Source organism: Cucumis sativus, chromosome 5 (assembly GCF_000004075.3).
Source record: "Cucumis sativus cultivar 9930 chromosome 5, Cucumber_9930_V3, whole genome shotgun sequence".
In the NCBI taxonomy this organism is placed as follows: domain Eukaryota; kingdom Viridiplantae; phylum Streptophyta; class Magnoliopsida; order Cucurbitales; family Cucurbitaceae; genus Cucumis; species Cucumis sativus.
Genome location: NC_026659.2, coordinates 8,008,050 through 8,032,100, shown reverse-complemented (window position 1 = coordinate 8,032,100; position 24,051 = coordinate 8,008,050). Strand labels below are relative to the sequence as shown.

The 24,051-nt window shown below is 34.1% G+C and overlaps 1 protein-coding gene across 1 annotated transcript; it reads right to left on the bottom strand.

Moving 5' to 3' along the window:
• Window positions 1-371: 371 nt before the first annotated feature.
• Window positions 372-16,795, bottom strand: LOC105435477. The gene is made up of 16 exons (XM_031885425.1): window positions 16,642-16,795; window positions 16,316-16,440; window positions 15,045-15,572; window positions 13,459-14,676; window positions 13,044-13,371; window positions 12,495-12,750; window positions 12,192-12,408; window positions 11,756-12,108; window positions 11,089-11,625; window positions 7,173-7,257; window positions 5,861-7,108; window positions 5,343-5,696; window positions 4,341-4,578; window positions 1,252-3,890; window positions 1,018-1,148; window positions 372-907 (listed from the first exon to the last, which is right to left on the bottom strand). The coding sequence occupies exons 2-16, from the start codon at window positions 16,421-16,423 to the stop codon at window positions 598-600; spliced, it is 8,550 nt and encodes a 2,849-aa protein (XP_031741285.1). The 5' UTR covers window positions 16,424-16,440; window positions 16,642-16,795; the 3' UTR covers window positions 372-597.
• Between the last annotated feature and the right edge of the window lie 7,256 nt (window positions 16,796-24,051).

Below are 24,051 nucleotides of genomic sequence, written 5' to 3'. Positions count from 1 at the left end.
ATTTTTTTTTTTTTCCATCAACTTTTTTTCTTCTTCTTCAGTAGTTTTTCTTTTTTTTTTTTTTCAATCGTGTACCAAAAAATCCTAAAAAAATCATTTAGATTTAGATAACCAAATCTAAACGATAGTTTTCCAAATATATTACACGCTGGATGTCAATTAATCACGAGCATTTTTTGTATTTCTCGTTGTTGGTCTGTAAGCTTTTTTCGTTTTCGAAATTATTCTATAACGTGTAAATATTTTGTCGCTTTGTTGTATTTTTTAAAAGACTCCTATTAAAATGTACATACGGAGAATACTAAAGGATGTAGTACTAAAGGTTGTTTGTTAGAGATGTTATCAAGCATCAGAAACTCAAGCGAACGAAAGAATGACAAAGTTGGAATCGTTTCGAGTTTGAGGAATCTTTTTCAATGAATCTCTTTTTGATGAACATTTAAATGCTTGAAAGTGTAAAAGATTTGAAGGGTTTGATAACATTGAAAATATAAAACGGTTTTAAATTTGGAGCTTTGATGATGGAGGTGAATTTTAACTTTAGGAGAGAAATTAAGATTTTGATTGGTTGTAAGAGTATAGCAGTTGGATTCTCCCTTACTTTCTTCCACTCTTCTTCTTTTTCTTGGGCTTATTTTTTCCTTTCCCTTTCCCTTTCTGGGGCAAAACAGGTTCAACTTTCAGAGCTTTCACAGCCTCCACTTCTCTGCATTCTTCAGGGCTCTCGTCATTGCAATCTGGATTGACATTCTCGTCGCCTTCAGCATTCTTGATACCCGACATCTGGCCTACTTCCATTTCAGGATCATCGCTTAGTAGATTAGAAAAAATAGACCCTAACTCTGTCCTCCTTCCATACAAACTCTTTGAAATCGATATCACTTCTGTTGCATTTTCCTCGGGCTTGCTGATGTAAAATTAATTCAACAGCTGAATGTTAGCATCAACAGGCAATGATAGAAGCAAGCAGATGGAAGTTGAAAGCTTATTATGGAGAGAATGTATAAACTTGGTTACCTCATGCTTAGAGCAGTAGAAAGCAAACATAATTCATTAAGCAAGCCATCCACTTTTTCTAAAGGAACCTCTTTCTCAGCTGCCTTGCTTTTTGCAGCAGTTAAATGCTGAACCCATTTATCCACATCCATCTGCAAGAACAAACCATAGAAAAAGTATACAGTAAATTTCAATTGGATGCTTCCACATAGTTCATACGATGTCAAAACAATCTGACAGGAGTGCTAAAATTACCTTCACTTTTGACGCGTTCCACATTTTGCTCTTTTCATCTACTGATGTCAAAGCTTCAAACATTTCCCAGTATCCAGCAGCCTTCGGTAAATTTCCCTCATTTTCGCAATCAGATTTCATCTCCTGAGTCTCCTTACATTTATCTAAAGCCAAGCTAGAGGATGGAAGCTGGGTAACTTCACCTGGATCACAGCCTTTTGATGACTGCATCTCACTGGTAGTAGTAGTAACATCTTGAAATTTGGGAGTGTCGGCTCGAATTTGCATACTTTTGGCTTCCTTTGGGAACAAAACCTTCATTATGTCATTGATGCAGCGGCTGATCTTCAAGTTGACATGGGTTGCATCTCTACATTTGAATTGCTTACAATCTCCACCTGAACTCACAATTACCATTGGGTTCCCAATTGCCTTGAAGAATCCAGCAAACTTATTCATTTTATCAGTTTCTACACAAAAAAAATTCTTTCTCCCAAGTGCATCACAAAATTCTGAGGGTAAACAGTCGGTAATGTAGTTGCGACCAAGCAAATTGCGGAGTACATCAAAGCAGATGCCAAAGTTGAGATTAAGCAAACATGTGACAGCAACCAATCTCCGCACCAAAATCGGGTAGTACTCCTTCAAGTTTGGATGTGTCTTTCTTGTCCAATCCTTTGTTGTCTTCACGTCAAAAAGAAGATGTTGCAGAATATTAGCCAAAAATTTAACAGTAGCTTGAAAAGAATGTTGTGTTTGAGCTCCTAAAATGTAGGTTAAGTTGGAATTTTCTTCGTGGCAGATGAGCCATTCAATAAAAGAGAATTTTGTAGTGATGAAGTATCCCTTCATGGATGATACCATGATCAAAAGCCTTTCGACAAGGTACATGAAAGAGAAAGGCGAAATATAATCTCGCTCTAGGACCCAATTAGCGTTGTACATGTCCCTTAGAGCTTCATGAAACCTCCACACTAAAGCCATTTCTTTTGCCAGGTTCCCTCTTGGCTCATTTTCTACACTCTTACTGTTGCAAAGTTCTTGAATGAAAGAACTCCAAGGATAATTCTCACGTAACCAGTTAAATATACTTTTACACAATTTCTTATCAAGTTTTCTAGATCCTAAAATCAACATTGCAACCCTTCCAATTTTTCCATAAGTTGGCCTAATTGTTAGCTGAACATTCTCCATGATAGTTTCGGTCATCATATTCTGACAAACATCAGTAAGTCTTAGACATATTAAACTTTCCTTTAAAGAAACTTGACAATCTGGTGGGAAAAAATGACTTTGGATTTCCCCAGTTGCCAATTTATAGAATCTAAGTAGCATCTGTTTATCATGATATCCGTGATTCAAATGTGTGGTCTCTAGAAGAAATTTTGCAACTTCAAACATGCGACTGAGAAGCCTACACAAATGGAACGTGGTGAGCTGACATTTGTTGGAGAATTTATAGAGACAGTCAAGCTTTTCTAAAACCTTCAGCCCAGAAGTTCGTAATTCTGTAGTCCAATAGTTCTTGGAAAATAAATAAAATTGAGCAGCATCAATAGAGACCAATTTTCCATTCCTGTGAAAGAATCTTTCATCCACATTTTTGGCCCAATCAGCATTTGAATTGAGCAATATGTGACTGTTGTTCAGCCGCCAAACACCAAAAAAATCTAAACAGAACTCATTGTAAGGGTAGATATCAACAGCATTCCCACCATGAAACGTAAGGCTCTCAAGGAGGCTTAAAATTCTATCCTTCCAGCAATGCCAAAAGTAAACCAAAGTTTCAAGGGACACTTGGTTTTTCAAAACCACTTCTTTCGAATGTTTGGTTAGATCAGAAACTAGTTCATCTTCCAAAGTGTATTTTGATGTATTCAAATGAACGTCCAACATTTTTCGAAGACATATCATTTCACCTCTAAAACTCTTTTGGTTTTTAGTCGCAGTTAGATAACCAGCCAAAGCTTCCAAGCTAACGTTTTCATTTGATATAACGTCTGCCTCTGTGCATGTGTAGTCGTATAATTTTTTTGAATCATTTTCTGCCAAGAATTTGGCTTTCTTCAAAAGCTCTTCCTTTTGTTTAAACTGCTTCAAAGGCCAACCTTTGCATCCGGGAGACCAGAGAGAGTTGGCAAGTACGTATTGTACAAGAAGCTTGGAGGCCTCACTAAAATTTCCTGCCTTACCTAGAAGATCAACGACATGAAGTAAATCACCTTTTGACTTTGCAATTTTTACTGCCTCCAAGAAGTTACCAAGTTCTTCTTCCAACAAAAGTAGCTCGTCAAGGCAATTCAAGGACTTCAAGAAACCACGCATCAAATCTACAGTTCGAAAACTTTTAACCGACTTCATCATGGATCTACTGTCTTTGCAGTAGTGAAAATGAAGAGCACATTTTTCTAGGAACTCTTGTTCAAGGTTCTCAATTTTCTTACTTTTGAATCCATGGTGATCACATCCAGCATCTTGTTTCCAGGATAAAATGTATCGCAAACCAATGTCAAACAATTTCCCTTCAGAGCAAACATTCAAACACGCAGAAAAGAAATTTCCTCTGGCATAAACATCGGCAGCACGGTCATAGCATTTTGCTAGATGAAAACACTCCCCTGCCCTTTCTAGTTTTCTACAATTGTCCTCAAAAATCACCCCTGCAAAATTAACATTTTACAGCTCTTAATTACTACTTATAACCCTTACAGTAATCATTATGAAAACATGGCAAGAAAGGGAAGTAATTTCATTGTACAATGAGTTCTATCACCAACAATGAACAAACAACATAATAACCTGCCTCCTACATCATAAAGTTTGATTCAATAATGTTTAAAACCAAAATTTGTCACAAACAACACCAACAAGGAGTACTTAGCCACATCTCATTAAAAGTTGATTAAACTGACAGCAAAAGCAATTGAAACTCTGCTTTGCTCTTAGGAGTAGATGAAACTTGGAAGGAGAGCAAACAAACAAGTTGTAAACACATGACAGGGCATGAAGCAGATTCAATTTCTATTTGTTATACATCCATGAACAATGTAATTTTTCTAAAACAAGAATTTGGCACACCAAATTTTATGAGTAGCAAAGATTGTACTTACCTGCCCTTTCAAATTCTCCAATATCAAAAAGGCATTGAGCAGCAGAATCAGCCTTTCCAATTGCTTCGTATATTACAGCTGCTTCCCTGAGGATAGAATTAGCTTCTACAGGATTGGCCTTATGGATATGTTCTGCAAAAGCTCTAAGACCAGAGGCCTTGGATCTTTTTTCCCAATAATCATCTTCAGCTCTTTCAAAACACATTGTTGCCATTTTATAGTTGCCCTCGTGGTATAGCTTTGTAAGAGATAAAGAGATCAGATTTCAGGCAAGTATAGAGTCTAAATGGATCTCTAACAACCTTGTGCAAGGAAAACAACTTATCATACAGCGCAAGCAAAGATATACATGCATGACTTTGAAAGATGATTCTCACAGTGAGTGTTGTATGATTTTTTTAGTTTGATGTTTTTATTCTTATAAGCCCTTTTGGTGAAAGAAAATTAGGGTGTATTCAAAAGCTCTATCGCAATAAGTGCTTTAATGAAACTTTATTCATATAGAGTACTCAATAATAAATCAATTTGATGTTTGGTTTTAAGATTTTAAGAAGTGATTTTCGTCACCTTAATACTTTTCTAATGATCAAGTATATATTTCTAAGTTTCTAAAATATTTTAGAAAACAATATGTGTCGGGAGATTCGAAAGAAAAATTCTGCGTATACAAAAAATATAACAGAGGAGGTGTAAAGAGACAGATTTTGAGGGAGAAAAATGTATTTAAGCACATTTAATGAGTGTTAAATAAGTTAAAATTTATTTAAGCAAAGTCTGAAGTAATTTGACAACCCAAACTAAGAACTTGGTTGTGCAGCACATTTATTATGTTCAATGTATGTTTTCCATATGGAATGTGGAATGAAAACAAGAGAATTAATACTAGATAAATGGATATAAATACTCAGTGACCACCTTAAAAAGCACAATCAAAGAGTTCCATGTAAGTTACATCCCTCATGATATCTTAACATTAATGGAAGAAATAGCAAATATACTGACCTTAAACCCTTGTGACCTCCAATCCTCCCTACTACTCGAAGCTAGCATAGATTGTGCAAGGGAATCATTCAACTGTTGAACTTGCACCACACATTTTCCTTTCCAATAATCAAACAAGGGTTCAGAATGCTCTCTTGTATCCTCGCAAAACCATAGTCTCTGCCTCGTACGAGTCACCGCAACATACAATTGCTTCAGCTCAGAGCACAAAATGTTATGTTTTGACATGCTAAATTGAGGTATAGACTGATCTAAGTTGGAGTCTAGCATGCCTAGCTCCTCCATATAATTGTAAATAACCCTCCACTTGTTTTTCAATGGCGAGGAACCAAAAAAGTTGTATAACAACACATCCTACAAGTAGAAGCATGAAAAAACAAAGAAATTCAGATCAAGGGATATTAGATAATGAGACTTGTACAGTCTAGGTAATTCTTGAAGTATCTTACTGAATGGAATGCGAATTTACTTTAAGAAATCCCATCTGATCCATAGTAAAATATAAAAAATGTTTTTACCTGAAACTCAAGTCCCTTGCACTCCAGAATGGTAAGGACAAGTGCTTTCTTTCCAACAATATTAAGGATCTCTTTTTGGGCAGATTCATCGCGCACCAATATTACCTGCTCGGCCCCAAATCCTTCCATACTCCCAACTTTACTTCTATTTCCAAAGATCATTTTAATTGCATTTTCATTGTTTCCACATTCAAGCAGCACAGGGGATTCACCAGAAATACGACTAGTCTCGGGCTTCAAAATGTCAATCGATTGTGGGAAAAAATGATAGAGAAGATCAATTACACTTTGTGATAGATTAAGAACTCCAGCATGTGTTCTAAAATTTTGACTCAAATGAAATATCTCTGAAATGTGACCTTTGCCTTCTCTTTCACGACCTCCACTCCTTATCTTTGGTAATACAAACTTTTTGTAAAACAACGATCTTATATCCTGGAACCTAAAATCAATTCCCCTGGCAATTGTCTGAGCTGTATCACCTGAAAAGACAAATCCTTCTTCGACGTTTCTGCAGACATAACTGAAAAGAGCAAGCTGACTCATGCTCAAATCCTGCACTTCATCAATGTAAATAAAATCCATCTCATCACCCTCGTATCCTTGAGTTCTAAGGCGATGATGGAGATCAATAACAAAATCACCCAGATCAAACTCTCTATTTTCCATCTTCAGTTTCTCATAACTTTGGAAGATCTCATAAATTGTCTCTCTCTCCTGCCTAGTTAAGCTGGATGTTCGACCCTGGGACAGTAAAAGATAATCCTCTTTACTTAGTTTTCCATCACTTGCATCAATGGCTCGAGGATCCCCTTTTATATGTGAAAGAATCTCAGTGAAAACCCTGGAGCAATCTAGCTTTTTCGTGAGTTGGGTATTGAAATGAGGCCAATAAGAAGAACTAAAACGATCGTAAGTAACTTCATTTTTTCTTATAAAAGATTGCAATGCAATAGATCTTGAACCATAATTTTGACCATATAGAAGTTGTCTTGCATCACAAAACCTCTGAAAATAAGAATTGCATAAAGTTCTATCCAGCATCATCAAGAACTTGTAGAAAGTTATCACAAGTGGATATGACTTCGTTGTAATATTAGCCAAGGAATCTGGGACATCCGTGAATTGTGCTTCTAAGTCATCCATATTTTCCATATCAAATGCAGTTGTTCTCTTAGTATCCCCACCACAAGCATAGCTGTAAATGATAGAGTAAAATACATTAAACTCGAAAGTAAACTGAAGTTTTCAAACCAAATAGAATATCAAATTAAACAGTGCTACATTATACTTTTATCAAATTTCAGAATACCATTGTCTGAAATGATTCAAAAGGAAAATGGCTGTATTTGATATGATCATCCGTATTGATGTCTTGAGCAAACAATAATCTAGTACTACAGAAACAAAAAAAATATCGAAACTCTTAACTTGTTAACACATAATTAATGGGAAATTAACAAAAATAAGCCAAAAATGGAGGAATAAAAGATTTATGAGATTGATTTTTAAAAAGTTGATTTCTAGGACAAATTATGTGTGAATTGTCTAAATTACCCTTAATTCATTTTACCTTCCATTCCTTCTCCTCAACGCAGAAACAAAACGCAAAAAAAAAAAAAAAAACACACACACACACATTCGCTTTCTTCTCCTTCTACTTCGGTGCATATCATCGCTTCTCGGATGTCGTTCGTCGCTCCTCCGGTGTGAACTAAAAGATCTGAACAAAGAGCCAAAGCTACACTTGTTACTTCTCTAAGGAAAAAACTAAACCCCCTAATCTTCTTCCTCCAAACTTTCCTCTGATTTTCGACTCAAATATTCAGCAATTTGGTGGGTAACTATTCTTTGTTTATTTCTGTTTTTCTTCCTTTTTAATACGTGAATTAGGGTTGAATCAAAAGACCGCTTACTGAGTCGAATCTTTGATGATGGCACACAGAGATCACGGTGAATTAGTACATGATAGAAAAACATGTTTAAGATTTTGCCGAAATTTTAAATAGAGACCTAGGTAAGGATGGATTAGCTTAGGTGAAATTTTGTGATCATTTTATGATCGTTATAATGGTTACAATTTTACTTGTTTCCAATTCAGTCTCCTATTTTTTGAACTGAGTAAGAGGGAGTGGATGAATATTCAATGGTAGCATTAGAAATGTATTTGTTTCGAAAGCCCATATGATTTTTTTCCTTTTGGGTAGATTCTGTTTTGCAATCTGAACGGACTTTATATATAGGGTTGGTGCTTCATTGTGATTTCTTTTTTTTTCAGTTGCTGCTAAGATAATTTTGGTGGAAGAAAAGAGACGGATCAATGCCAAAGGGTTTGAAGAGTAAATATCAATCTACTTCTCATTAGGTTTTGAAGGAAAAAGAAAAGAATTGTGTTAATGACCTTGAAGGGATATTCACTAATCTTCAAAATGCAAGGAAGGAGAGTCGTACTACTGACATTGCACGTGTCTCTGTTTTACTTTCGACTTCAACTCCGGCGGACGCTTCTCCACTTCCATCCATTTCGATTTCAGGTTTGTTTTCACCGGACCTCTCCATTTCTTATCCACTCCTCTACGTTGGCAGTGCCGTATCCATCATTTCCTTTGCAATGTACTGTAATAATAGAAAAACCATACCTTGGAGTTTAGAACTTGAATTCGAACATATATTTGGTACCCCATATAAACTCTGCAAAGCTACCAGTACAATAGAATATCATAAGCTGCATTGTTGAAAGACCATTTCCTTTGCAATTTGTTGAAAGACATTATCATAAGCTGCATTGTTGTTCTCTACTTTGTTAATGTTTTTAGTGATGTAGTTCCAATAGAATACAATCTTTAGAATGCATGTTTAGCTAGTCTAGGTAGTCTACTAGGTGTTAAGGCTTTAGGGTTAGCAATTTTATTAGACTTAGCTACTTTGCCTTGAATTTTTCCATCATCTCGTACCTATCAGCACCTATCTCGCACCTTCCAAAATTTTGAGTAGAAGTCCCAAGATGAGAGTGTTAACCTTCCTAAACCGTTTAGAATGCATGTTTAGCTACTCTACTAGGTGTTATGGCTTTAGGGTTAGCAATTTTATTAGACTTAGCAACTTTGCCTTGAAATTTTCCATCATCTCGCACCTATCATCTCTCACCTTCCAAAATTTTGAGTAGAAGTCCTAATATAAGAGTGTTAACTTCCTAAACCGTTTAGAATGCATGTTTAGCTAGCAATTTTATTAGACTTAGCAACTTTGCCTTGAAGTTTTCCATCGTCTCGCACCTATCAGCACCTATCTCGCACCTTCCAAAATTTTGAGTAGAAGTCCCAATATAAGAGTGTAAACTTCCTAAACCGTTTAGAATGCATGTTTAGCTACTCTACTAGGTGTTAAGGCTTTAGGGTTAGCAATTTTATTAGACTTAGCAACTTTGCCTTGAAGTTTTCCAGCATCTCGCACCTATCAGCACCTATCTCTCACCTTCCAAAATTTTGAGTAGAAGTCCCAAGATGAGAGTGTTAACCTTCCTAAACCGTTTAGAATGCATGTTTAGCTACTCTACTAGGTGTTAAGGCTTTAGGGTTAGCAATTTTATTAGACTTAGCAACTTTGCCTTGAAGTTTTCCAGCATCTCGCACCTATCAGCACCTATCTCTCACCTTCCAAAATTTTGAGTAGAAGTCCCAAGATGAGAGTGTTAACCTTCCTAAACCGTTTAGAATGCATGTTTAGCTACTCTACTAGGTGTTAAGGCTTTAGGGTTAGCAATTTTATTAGACTTAGCAACTTTGCCTTGAAGTTTTCCAGCATCTCGCACCTATCTCTCACCTTCCAAAATTTTGAGTAGAAGTCCCAAGATGCTAGTGCATCCATGTTTAGTAAGTCTCTTATGCAATTATATTTAATTAGTTTTTTTTTATGCAGGTTTCAGTATGGCTTCAACATCAACTAACGGTCCCATGTACAAGATTGACCCTGCTCATCATTTTCAGTCTATAGTAAGTAGTTTATCACATTTAGTAAGCAGGTTGACTATGTTGTCGGATCAAAACAAGACTGTCAAGATCCTTGGGTGAATGTTGATTACATTTACTCTCCATTCAATATCCATGGCAATCATTGGATTCTATTATGCTTGGACTTGGTACGTTGTCAAGTTAAGGTATGGGATTCGCTTCCGTCGCTGACGAGTGCCGAAGATATGAGAAGCATATTAGAGCCAATTCAAGAGATGGTGCCAAATTTGCTCGATGCTACTGGATTCTTTGTTAGGAGAGGCGGATCATCAACACACAAGGAACCTTGGCCACTTGTCATTGTCGACTCCATTCCACTTCAACGCAACAATAGTGATTGTGGTGTATTTACAATTAAGTATTTCGAATATGAAGCTTCTGGTTTAGATGTAGCTACATTATGTCAAGAAAACATGTCATATTTTAGAAAACAATTGGCATTTCAATTATGGACCAACAATCCCATGTATTGACTTTTAGTTCCAACTTTTGAAGGAATTGTATATGTTCCAAACTATGTACATAAATAGTTTTATATAATGGAATGAATACCATTTTTGTTTTTTGGTATGCAATTTTTATTTCATTATCTTGGAAAATTGTAAAGTGTGCAGAACTTTTATATAATGTACAACAATGCAGGTGAGAGCAACATTTTCATGCTCTTAGAATTAGGAAGGCCAATTTATCCCACAATGTATGAAAATGGAGAGAGATGAGAGAAAAATGAAATATTCTTTTTGGAAGTGAGAAAATGGAGAAAATGGTTTTCAAAGGCCGGTGGGAGACCATGGGAAGAGCTTCAGAAAGAAATTTCAAGAAAACGAATTAAAGAATGGAAAAGGAAGAAAAAGGAAATTTCGTGAAAATGAGGGAAAATGGAACACCAGAGGGAGGGATGAGAGAAAAATGAAACATTTTTAGAAAGTGAAAAAACGGAGGGAGAAGGAGAAGAGAGGATTCATAAATTGATTTTAGGATATTTTTTAACTTGAGGGTAATATAGACTTTTTCCAACTAATTTGTCCTAAAAGTCATCTTTTTTAAAATTCATCTCAAAACTCTTTACATCCTTCCAAATTATCCTATTTTTGATAATTCCCCATAATTAATCCTACCAAAAGAATTTCATGCAAAGAAGGGAGAATATTAATGTTAGTCAGACAGGGAAGACAAAAGAACTGATAATAGCAACATTTTCTATGTTTCATCAGCTACCTTTTCAAATGAGACACGTGCTGTCTAACAGCATAACAAAGTTTTGGACTAACTGTCAGGAAAAGCTGCCGCAAAACAGCTCCATTTTCCGCTGCTGGAATCTCTGAAATTTCACTTTTTTGACCAGCTTCTGAACTCACACCATCCTCAGTTCCATAGGATCCTGTAACCAAATAATGCAACTTTTCCTTCTGATATAACTTCATGGTCAATACAGTTGTTTTACCAGTTCCAGACCGTCCAAGGATAAAAGTGCTTCTGGGATAAAGAATTATATCTAGTTCTTCTTCTGTTACTTCAAATGGAAGGTCCAACTCAATGCCATCTCTATCCGAAAGCAAATGGCTCACCACACCAAATGATAAGGAGTAAAATTTCATCAGTAACAAGCTGTCTTTGACCTTTGAATTCTCAACATAACTTCTGCCATCATAAGCAGCACCTTGTAAGTTGTCCTCATTTGAATTGTCAACATGACTCTTGTACCTTACAAGCTCTGACATGAATGCCCAAGTTTTGGGAACTTCCAAAAAATCCCTATTCATGAGAGCAAAACCATATGGTTAAGAAACCATTTTGAAGAAAAGCACTGAAACATATTAAACAAAAACTTTTTCTTATTAGCAGTAAAAGAGGCATGAGATGCCACCACAGAAATCCCACATACCCATCATAGCATATTTCTTGACAAAGATTGACGTATTCATCAGTGTATGAGCTGAATATACTGTCAAGATGTTTGACCAATTTTGAAATATCCTCCAATGGTAAGACATCCCAAATCCTCAAAACTTGCATGTACGCCGACTCTTTTACTATATCAATTGAACAAATAACGTAGATGCGCTCAACCTTGATTTTCTTCAAAATTCTCGTTGAACTTCCACATACCAAATTTAAATCTCTGGTTTTTGGCCTCCAACCACTGGAAAGTTTCAGTAGAAGATTCAGAACTTTTTTCTTCATCTCAACTGCTGACAATTTCTTGAATGATTTCAAAAACCTATCGCTGAATAGAACCTATACATGTAAAAATAAGAGAAAGTGATACAGTAAGTAGAACAAATAATGAATACTGATGAGAAATTTGGTTCGTATTGAACCTTCCATCTTGCATTTCTGAAAAGAATACTATCTCCTTTCAATAAATCGTCAAGTTGGTTGAACTCTTTCTTAACATCCACTATTGCTTTGGCTAGGTTCTCATCATCATCAGCGTTGAAGAAACAGCCACGATCCTTAGCATCGCAGACCAAATGAGCCCAAGAAGACTCACTATTTGACAATGTTTTATCATTCCCTAGAATCCACAGGCAATATCTGATGCATATAATGGGCAGTAAGTATTCTCCAAATACAAGATAAAGCAAATATAAACTTGCAAAAAAAATAGTAATCTACATTACCTAGCTCTTGTAAGAGCAACATTTGTCCTTTGATCACAAGATAAGAATCCAACAGAAGAACCTCTATTTGATCTAACGGTTGAGATAATGATTATGTCTTCCTCACCACCTTGAAAGCCATCAACAGATTTCACCTTCACCCAAAAGCCATCAAGCTTATCATACCTGTGTCCAATTTTATCTCGAATAGTTGCTACTTGAGCAGAATACGGGGAGATAATACCAATGCTGAGCTTTCGTCTTGAGTTTTTCCATGCTGTTATGACAGCAATGAAACCAAAAATACATACTAGTCAGAAAATTGATTTCTTCAGATCATTCTATAGTATTTTTCATCTATACTGTTCATATAATAGATTTCTTCTAATCATTGAATTGTATTTTTCGTCTATAATTTTTCATATAATTAATTTCTTCTAATCTACTATGCTGATTTCTAATTTTTCCCAACACCCTCGAAAGGTTGTTTATCGTCTAAATGATCATACAACGGAATTTTCTATTTTTTGAATCTTAAGAGAGTCATTCAATAAGTCAATATAGACATACCCTTGTACAAACTTTGCACAATTTTCAAAGCAACAGCCACCTCGATCATATTCTTTCGACTGTGTCCAATATCATCTTTCTCTTCTTTTCCATACTTTATGTTTATGAAAGAATAGGGTCCAAACATAGATCCCAAAAGATAGTTCTTCTGATAGTTCGAACTTTGAACATTAGGTCCATCCAAGATCTGGCTAAAATAGAATTTCGAATTTGGAAAGAAACTAATGGATGGGTGCATTCTGTACTGCACATTGAGAAGGTGTCTCGGGTGGCCCAAAGAGCAATACCGTGCAAATAAACTTCTTCCAAATCCAGCATTGTCAGCAAGCTTTTAATGAAAGGAGTAAAAAGTTTAGAACTCAAGTTTAGGAAAGAGTAATTGTAACATATAAAATGTTAAGCTCACATATTCTACCTTGCTTTTAACCATTGCAGGTAATTGGCACTCATCACCTATGAGTACAGCATGCTTAAAATCTGGAATTTGAAATGCAATGATTGACTCACACTCTTTCAACTGTGCTGCTTCATCAATTACTAATACTTTGAAAGAAGGCATCGACTTAGAATCTAACCTATACTTATAATGTAACCTATATGAGCTTGAAGCAGTGGAAAAGACCAAGGAAGCATTCTGAAAGCAGAAGTGCTCGATCGATAATCTGTTTATGGCCCTTGGAAGCTTAAGTGCTGTTAAGGAACAATGAAGAGATTTCAAACCGGATAGGCAACCACTTCTTGCCATGTCAAACAAGCAAGCAAAATCGGTGCATGTTGTAGGGAAACCTTCACTTACAACAGAACATTTAAAAAGATCCTCAAGTACATTAGAAACAACAGATTGTTGAAATAGTAAATCCTCAAAACAATCTAATGATTTAGAAAGGGAAACCAAGTCCTTCAAACCAAGCTTCAAAATGCATTTTCTAGGTAAATGAGTACTGAAGATTGCAAGACACATTCGGAGTTGAGATGCAACAGACATAAACCTCTCTCTTGCAAATTCAAGAAAAGATTTACTAGCCACCTTATCATCTTTATCTTTACTTATGCAGCCTTTTTCATCAGTTTCTTTATCATCAAGGCATTTTTGTTTAAGTTCATTTTCCAAGAAAATATTGTACTGAGAAACACAATCTCCAAGAAGATCAGTCATGGATCCAAAGCAATGCCTCCAACCAGTGATGGGATCAAAGCACTCCAGAAGTTTTTGAACTCGATAATCCAAATACATTTCTTCAACATTTGAGCCAAGTTTGAGCCTCTCCTTATTTCCAAATAAAAGAATGTCTCCAAAAGAATAATATAAATAATCTGGTCCATATTCTATTTCATGCAACTCCTTGACCAAATTAAGAACTCGGGTGGCAACTTCCACGATGGCAACATTTGTTGGAGCGACTATGATAGTTTTGCATCTGTTCTGCATTAGATTTAAGAGCAACACACTAACTGTCTTCGTCTTCCCTGTCCCTGGTGGACCCCATACAAGGTCAACATTAGATTCATGCTCAAAATTTGTTTTGTAAAGAGATGACAAAACGGCTCTCTCTTGAGAGGCATTTAATGATGAGAGAAAACTGGCATTCAAATTTTGATACAGATGACTGGACGTGTCAAAATCTTCAGCATCCTGTTTTTCCAAATAAATAAATAAACTCATGAGATCAAACATTTGCTTTATACAGAATTCACAAGTCAAATTGATCAATATTATTTCGGTATTCTTGATTAGGAAAAAAACCAAAAAGAATATTAAAAGATGGCAACTCTTCATAAATTTTGAGATAATACCATTTATGTCTCTCTTGGTCGCTGCGATTTTCAGTCTGTTGAGATAGTTCATTGCAATCTTCTTATAACATGACAGAATACTCTGTTTCTGTATTTCCTTTACAATTTTTTTCCTTATTTTCATTTAAAAAAAACAAAACAAATTTCTTCCATTTCGTACCAGAAAACAAATAAATAACTCAGAAATTTACCAGAAAAGTCACTCACCAATGAATTGGGGCATAGAATTTTCCTGATAATCTCTGAATTCACATTCATGTGTAATGCGTTCCATATTCTTTTGCTCGGGAGTATATTGAACAAAAAAACCACAAACATCGATTTCTCAATCATCTCTGAGTTCTGTACTTTTACTTTAAATGAAGTGGAGGAGAGATCATCTTCTGGCATTTTATGAACAATGGCTAAACTCCAAGATTTTCCCATTCTTTGCAAATCTGAAGGAAGTTCAGGTTTGACATCCGCCAAAATAAATACATCTCCAGGAAAAACTTTGTATGGCTCCTTCCCAATTCGGTCAAATTTGTTCCTCCATCCATCAACCTTGCAGTCATATAACCCGGTATTATATGGCTTACACTCTACCAAATAACTCACTTCAGCACAAGGTGCAGCCAATATAACATCCATGTCCATGCAAGAACAAAGCTGAGCTCTAGTCTCCTCAAGTAAAGGGTTGATATATGACCCAAGATAACTCTCAACAGAGCCAAAAGTATCCGGAATCTTTTCAATCTATTAAAAATATATATATATATATATATATATATATATATATATATATACATATCAATCAACGAAGTATAAAATCAATAAACAGTCTAAAGGTAAAAAATTATTTGTAGTTGTGGGTGCAGCTAGCTCTTCATGAGGTAACTATACGATTTTTCAAGATAAAAGAGCCCCTAACTAATGCAAAACATAAGTAGAAACATAGTTGCAATAAAGGGAACATGGACCATATTCTTCGCCAATCTAAGTTTTGTTCATGTTCCGAATGAATTCAAGGACATATTCAAAGAAATTCTAATCGTCAGTAGGAATGGTTTGTGGATGACTAACGATTCAAACAAGGCAAATCTTCTAATCAATAATTGGGCTAAAGAAATGAATTTAATTTCTTCAGTATATTTTTATATCTATCAAGATGTTTGCTTCTTTTATTTAAAACTTGATCCTATTTCCATGGTAAAACGTTGATTCAACAAAAATGATGAACCAGGAAACACATTCGGAATCACAACTCGCCTTGACTTTTTTGTGCTTACGAAGTAATTTAGTTAAACTACACAACAAACCAAGATAAGTAAGTAAGTTAAACAGCGAAGCTTAACATCAACCAAATAACAAACGAATGTAACAACAAATGATTGTCAACATAAAAAAGAGAACCCACAGTGCATCAAACAAGAAAAGAACAAAATGAGTGGAAAGAAAATAGGTTGAGAGAAAAAACAAGCCAATGAGAGAAAAATAACCTTGTCTTGGTACAAATTTTCATTGAAAATATCTTCAAGTGACCAAGAAAACAAAATATCAGTAAACCCCAAATGGGTCTCCATCTCTTCCTCCTCCTTTTCATGCATGCTCCTTCCTCTTCTTTCTGCAAAAACCAAAATGCTTTTAAGAAACAAAACCTTTCACAGAAGGCAGAAAAACCACTAATAACCAAATAATATCTCCATATATCTATACACCATTTCTTAAAGTGAAAGAAAGGAAGAAAACATAAGTAAAAGGTGATGACTGAGAATGGTACAAGAGAAAGAGGAAAAGGGTATGTGAGAACAATCAAAATCCGTACATATTTTTGACTTAGAAAGACCAAAGTCTTTGTTCTTGTTGGGTCGGTGTTCATAAAAATGTAATAGAACTCGAAGGGTTCTATTGCTTTAGAAGCTCTATTGTTAGAAGCATTTGTTTGACTTTCCCGCCTTCAAGAAGTGGTATGAAGAAGTAAGTAAAATGAAGCAGACGACGATGATCGGCTCGTACAGTGTTTTTATTTGTAGGATCAGTCAGCGGTGTCTTTATTTGTACGATAAGCCAGCGGTTTCTTCGCGAAGAAGAATTTTTCCTACACAGTCTTTGCATGGTGTTTTCAACTCTTTTGGCCTATGTTATTTGTGCTGTATTTTTTAAATCTCCATCTACGTATACACTCAAACATCATAACCCTTCATTTTACAATATATATATATATGTATGTATTGTTTAAATCATGTAATACTGAGATTTTTTTATGTTTAAATCATGTAATACTGAGATTTTTTTAATGGAACAATGAGAATCTTGTTCATATTTTTTTCTTCATTTAGTTTTTATTATTAAAACTGTTTTATTAATAAAATTTTGGAGTGACTTACACTTTGATTTTGTTAAAACAATGTAAATATTGTTGAAATTTATTAAGTACACCTAAGGGTAATAAAATGTGTAAAGCAATAAATATTAAAGTCTTTTCTTTAATTTTCTACCTACAAAATCATTAAAAAAAATTATGATTTCACATTTATAATTTCATAATTTCAAAAGAAATATGATTTTTGTGGATGTTTTACACTTTCATTATAACTTTTTTAGTCTTGTTTCAGTAGTAATTTTGTTAAATTCACATAGCTAGATTGAATGTTTGTGGTCATTTTCACATTCAACAAGATAGAAGTTTTGATTTCATAACTAATATTAGTTAATGTTCTATGTTATTAAGACCATAGTGTAACTTTTCCATCTTCAATAACTAATATTACATAATATATGATATATGTTATTACACAATTAACAACCTTACTATCTTCCATTTTATTTGGTTATATATAGATTAGATTAAAAAAAATGTAGTCTCATGCCTTTGTGTATATATATTTTTTAATAAAAATATAAAAAAAATCATGATAACGTATGATTGGAATTTAAATTAATTATGGACAAATATGACAAACTTATGAGTATTTATCAAATATGATCGAACATTAATTAAGTTGTTCAAGTGCTAATTAATGATTTATCTACTGACATTTTTTAGAAAAAAAATTATGATATTTTATTGAATCCTTTGTTTTTACAGTAATGGTGTATGCGTACAAGATTCAAACTTTCAATTTCGCATTTGCATTAAAAAGAACAAAACCGTTTTATTTCAAATTATAATTAAAATAAAAATTAATTTTTGAGATAGTATATTATAATATTTTTAAATTTACTATTCATTTTTCCTCGATGTGAATATAAAAATGATATAAATATGAAAGTATTGAAACGATTGTATTCAAACTATATAAAGTTAAACTATAATTTTTTATGTGATTTACGTTTACTAGTGTTATTAAAAGCCAAAGACTTTATAGTGTTTTTTAGAAGCTATAATGAATGTTATTATAGAGTACGAAGATATAGCTTGTATACGCGGCTATAAAAATAAATTATATTGGTTTTTATTAAAACAATAATATGTTTATATAGTGTAAATAATGTACTCCGTTTAACATACAATAACATTATTTTCAATGTTATAATATAGTATTTATAGTTGCAATTGTATGTTATAGTAATGCTATTGAAGAGGTTTTTTTTAAAAAATAGAACAAAGTGTGAAAATATTTACACCACATAGAACAATTTTAAAAAAGAAAAAAGTTCACATGTTCATAACGTGAAATAACAAAAATACCCTACGATTAATCAGTCATACACGTGTGAAAAATGATTTTATAACCAGTTTAAACAATCTCTTAGCAACGTTCACTTATTAGCAACAATCACTTAGCAACGACCTCGTAGCAAATCTAAACGATCTTGTACTCTTGTACAAATTGTAAACAATCTTGTACCCTTGTACCAAGTCTAAACAATCATGTACCCTTTTACTAGTCTAAACGATCTTGTACCCTTGTACCTAGTCTAAAAGATCTTATACCTAGTCTATCTGAGATAGACAACTGATCGTTTAGATATTGGTACACGATTGTTTAGATCATGTATACCAATATCATTTAGATATTGTACCAAGAAAAAAAACAAAAGAATATGAGAAATGAAGAAGAAAAAAGAAATTCTGAAAGAATAAATTTTAGTACAACATTCCATGCTTTGATAGATGGTCAGTCTGAGAGAACTCTGCACATACTAGAGGATATGCCATGAGCTTCGATGTTACAATTAAAAGGTAGTTGGGAGGCCCACATGGCTTTAATCGAGTTTGCTTACGATAACAATTACAATTTTAGTATTGAGATGACATCCTATGAAGCTTTGTATGGAAGACTGTGTAGAACTTCAATTTGTTGGAATGAGTCAGTGAAAAAAAAGTTGGTGGGACCAAGGTTCATTTAGATGACTACTTAAAGTATTAAGTTGAATAGAAATAATTTGAAAGTAGCTCAAAATTGACAAAAACATTATGGGGATAAATGACGACGAGACTTACAGTTTGGGGTTGGAGATGGAGTATTTCTCCAGTTATCACCTTAGAAAAGAGTGTTACGTGTTGGCAGTAAAAGGAAATTGAATCCTTGGTATATTAGTCCGTATCAAATTATTGAATGAGATAGTTTAATAACCTATAGATTGAAGTTTCCTTTAAAGGTGTCATGATGTGTTTTGTAATACTTGAATCTCCTATCCCACTTGCTTGCTAATAGTTGAGGAAGAGTTAGATGTTGCCCAAGGAGTTCGAGGCCAAGTTAAGCGTCTTGAGACAACATTTAAGAGTTTAGATGAGCCAAATGAGAGTCTCAGGTAGTCCATCTTGGGATCAAGGCTCAAGGACTCGGTTCTGTTTGGTCGAGAGAAAAGAGAGAGCTTTAGTTAAGGCAATCTCGAGCAGTCTGAGGAGATATCAAGCAAGATTTAAGATAGAAGGTAAGTTCTGAAGCTAAGGCACGATCGTCTTGGTGCTTGCTCGCTAAGATGAAAGATAGAAAGGTTTTGAAAAGTGTTCTCAACCTATTTCATGGCAGTTTGGCCATAACTGGAGAAAAAGAAACAATTTAAAGGAAACTCAAATAGAACTCAAACATGTTCGATCGATAATATTAGAAGATCTCAGAGGATCTCAGATCGTTCTAAGAGGATCTCAGACTGTTCTTGGCTGAGATCACTTAAACACGTAATAGATAGGGTTTTCGAAAATATTTCAATCCAAGAGTTTTATCATAAGTTGAACATGATTGTTACAAGCTCTCCCTCCAAATTGTTTCTCCCATTTTCCATCGTTTTACTTCAAAGAAAGAAGAGAAAGTTAGTTTGAGAGATAGAAGCTTGAGAAGAGATTGAAGTTTCTTGAGGATTTGAGTTCAGTTAGCTAAAACAAAGCGAGAAAGTGGAGCAAACATCCAATTTTCAGTTTACTCCTTGTTGTAACCTAAAAGTTGGGGTTTTTTGGTGAGTTTAAGTTGAAGAAAGGAAGTTAGAATTTGAAGTCTAAGCCAAGTAAGTCCAAGCTTTCTCTTTTATGTTTAAGTAGTTGAAATGGTTGTTTGATTTATATGTCTAATCGGCATAAGAGCTCATTTGAGCTAGGGAAAATTTTGTGGAAGTGGTTTTGGGCAAGCCAAGGCTACGAAGACTCTGAAGAAAACGAGGTTAGCTAGAAAAGGGTTTCCCTTGAGTATAAAGAGCGAAAGAGAAGAAATTGAGGGTGTTTTAAGTGTGTCTAAGGATGTTGAGTACTATGTTTGCATGCAACATGTTTTTATAAAATTTGAAGTTGTCAAACCCCCTCCCAGATCACCTACACTCGACCCGAGAGATGGCATGAAGTCAACTGATGTCGCTCCTCTTCTAAACAACACTATCTAACCCTTAGCTTTAAACCTTTAAATAAAATGCAAGCGGAAGCTGACGCACATAACTTAAACACAAACTACACTGCAACCCTTTTTACTTAAAAAACTTTATTAAGTTTTATACATATATATAATAACCCATATTTACATGAAAACAAACTCCAACTTCAACCAAGCTCAAAATAAACTTGACACAATTAAAAGACCAACTACACCTAGATTCAAAATAACAAGATGATACGATAGAAAGACAAAACCCTTCAGCAAGCAGACAATGACGACGAATCAGGCTTCGAGAACACGATTTCCACCTAAATAGTGGAAAATATTTGGAGAGTATGAGACAAACGAGCCCAGTGAGTGATTGGTTTTTTTAAACAACATTTCACAAACTTTATAAGCAGTAACCATAAACAATAAAATGAATACTTTAACTTAATAAACATTTAGAAAACAGTAAATCAAATCCTTGTTTTTCCTGATCATAAACCAAGAATCTACTCTTGGAAGGTGGTAGAGCAAACTCAATACCAAATCTAATCCTCAGATATGGGCATCCCCAATCCCTATTCTTGAGAGGTAGACATCCCTAACTCTAATCCTAGAGATAAATGTACTTATCTCAATTTCTTAATGCCCCTTAACCTACCCTAAAGGGTTATTTGAGATCTCTTGGATCAGATAAAATACGAATAAAATCATTATGCTTTGAAACAGTGCTCCAAGTCTTTAACGATTTCTTTTGTCCAAAGAAAATCTTAGACATACTCATGCCTTGATAAACTTATTTTCTTACTAGTCTAAACATTTTTCAGCAATCATGCTTGAATAAAAACTTTAATCAAATCACATGCTTTGAAAATTATTCATAAATTAGATAACTCAAACATTTAACTTAAAACAATAGATTTAGAAACATAATTCAAAATCACTAAGTAAATTTATTTTTCACTTACAGATACAAGCTTTAGGTCCTTAGTCTATAAATTTCTCCAATCTTTAGGTCCTTAGTCTATAAAGTCTATCATTGATAGGTCTTGTTATATTACCCACTAATTAAGTAAATAAACATTAAAACACAAAGACTTACTGTGAAACTTCTTGAGTTTTGATGTTGTATTTGTAATTCTCTCTCAACCAAACTAGTTAAAACAGTTCTCATACAACATGCAACTTTTCTCCGATCATAAAACCAATTTTGAAGTATTTGCCTGATAGAATCGAGTAATGTTGCAACATACAAATCTCTAGATTCTTTTAGAACTGCATTTAAGCTTTCTGAAATATTTGTAGTTATCATTTGATATCTTTTCTTTGTACAGTATGCTCGAGCCCACTTTTCGAAACCAATCTTACTAAGATAGTCTCGTATACTATGATACATAGACTCCATCCATCTCATATTAGTCTCAAAATCAACAATTGTATATGCTTTTCCACATCTAAAAAACAGTTTATCAATTATAGGGTCCTTATACATCATCTTCAAACTTTTTAGAAGGTGTTGCAAACAAACGCAATATTCAGCATTTGAAAAAACGTTATGAACACTTTTCGAAATACTTAAATGTCGATCATATATTACAACTAAACCTTCCTGATCCCCTAAAATTTTATTTATATTCTCAAAAAACCATATTCAGGATTCATCATTTTCAGAATCTACAATACTGAAGACCAATGGAAAATTTTGATTATTACCTTCAATTTTAGAAGTCATCAAAAGAGTTCCACCATATTTAGATTTCAAAAATGTGCCGTCAACGTATATGTTGGGCCTACAATATTTCCATCCTTCAATGGATGCTCCAATAGCCATAAAACATGACTTAAAATGTCCCTCTGTATCAGTTTCATAAGTAGTGAATGGACCTGAAATAAAAAAAAATACATATATACATTATATCAAAGACAAAGAACATGTTCTTTTACTATAGATTTGTCACTGATATAGTCTATCATTGATACCTTATAGTAATTAGCACATCACTAGAACTATGTAACTAATATGGTCTATCATTGATAAGGACTATCACTGATACGTGCTATCACTGACACGTGCTATCACTGATAGACCCTAGTAAACCACCATATCGTCAGTTTGATGATATGCTCATTCACTATCACTGATACGGTCTATCATTGATAGATCTATAGTAAACCACCCTGTCATCAGTCTCATGATATGCTCATTACTATCACTAATACGACATCTATCACTGATAGATCCTATAGTAAACCACCATGTCATGTCTGATGAGATGCTAATTTACTATAGGACCTACCACCGATAGACCTTATCAGTGATAGACCATATCATTAAAAGCTTGATTGATGATATAAATTATAAGAATAAAAACATGCATGGGTTAATTTCTTTTAGTTTTGTAAAAAAGTTGGGAATCAAGGCATAAGATTCTTTTGCTTCACCATTCAAAGAATTCATAACAAGTTCCTTTGCCCTCCACGCTTTATAGTAGCTAACATTTACATCAAGTTTAGTGCACATGTGAATCATAATATCATTTGGAGTCAAACGATTAAAAGAACTAAAGTCTTTTATCATACAATCACTAATCAATTATGAAGATGCTTGTCTATGAGTAGTTTGAATAACATTCATGGAGCAATCATGATTAGCAATATACTTTATTAGTCTCCATAATTCCACATCCTTGTAACGAGATGCACGGACATACCATGAACAATTATCTTGGGAGCACTTAAACTCAATAGATTTAATTAGAATTTGATCTCACAGTCTTGAACTCAAAATTGTTCTTTATAGCAATGTAGTAAAATGACTTTGATAGTAGTTCCTTGCTAGCAAACATATCATTTTCTTTCAAATCGAATGTAGACGATAACCTACTAACATGAATGTTCGTAAGAATTTGAAAATCATCATCAATTGAAGAAGAAGGCAACAGAGAAGGCAAATTATTCGTCCCATTGTTAACAACACTAGATGACCATTCTAAATCCATAGAGACACAAACAACATGGACAACTAATGATTGTCGTGTAATTTGCCCTTTAACTAAACTTAGAAACCAATCAACATCTTTATCTTCATGAATTTCAACCACAATTTAAATATCAGTGATGCCATAATCCAATAAGATTGACAATTGTATTGAAAAAGGACATGGATCCAATCGAACTTTCTTTAATATCAAGCTCAGTAAATTTTTCAATACAAATTGTCTCATCAACCAATACACCTGCAGTCTTGTAATTCAAGTATTTATTTGTATCATCTCACTGTCCACTATGAAACACTACTATTGGAAGCTTAATCATAATTCCAAATTATTGCAAAATAAAATAAAACAATTATCATCCTAGTATTACACTGGAGTATTGATAGAAGTCAAACTCTATCAGTGATATCAAATGTAAAATCTTTAAAGAAAACAAAGATCAAA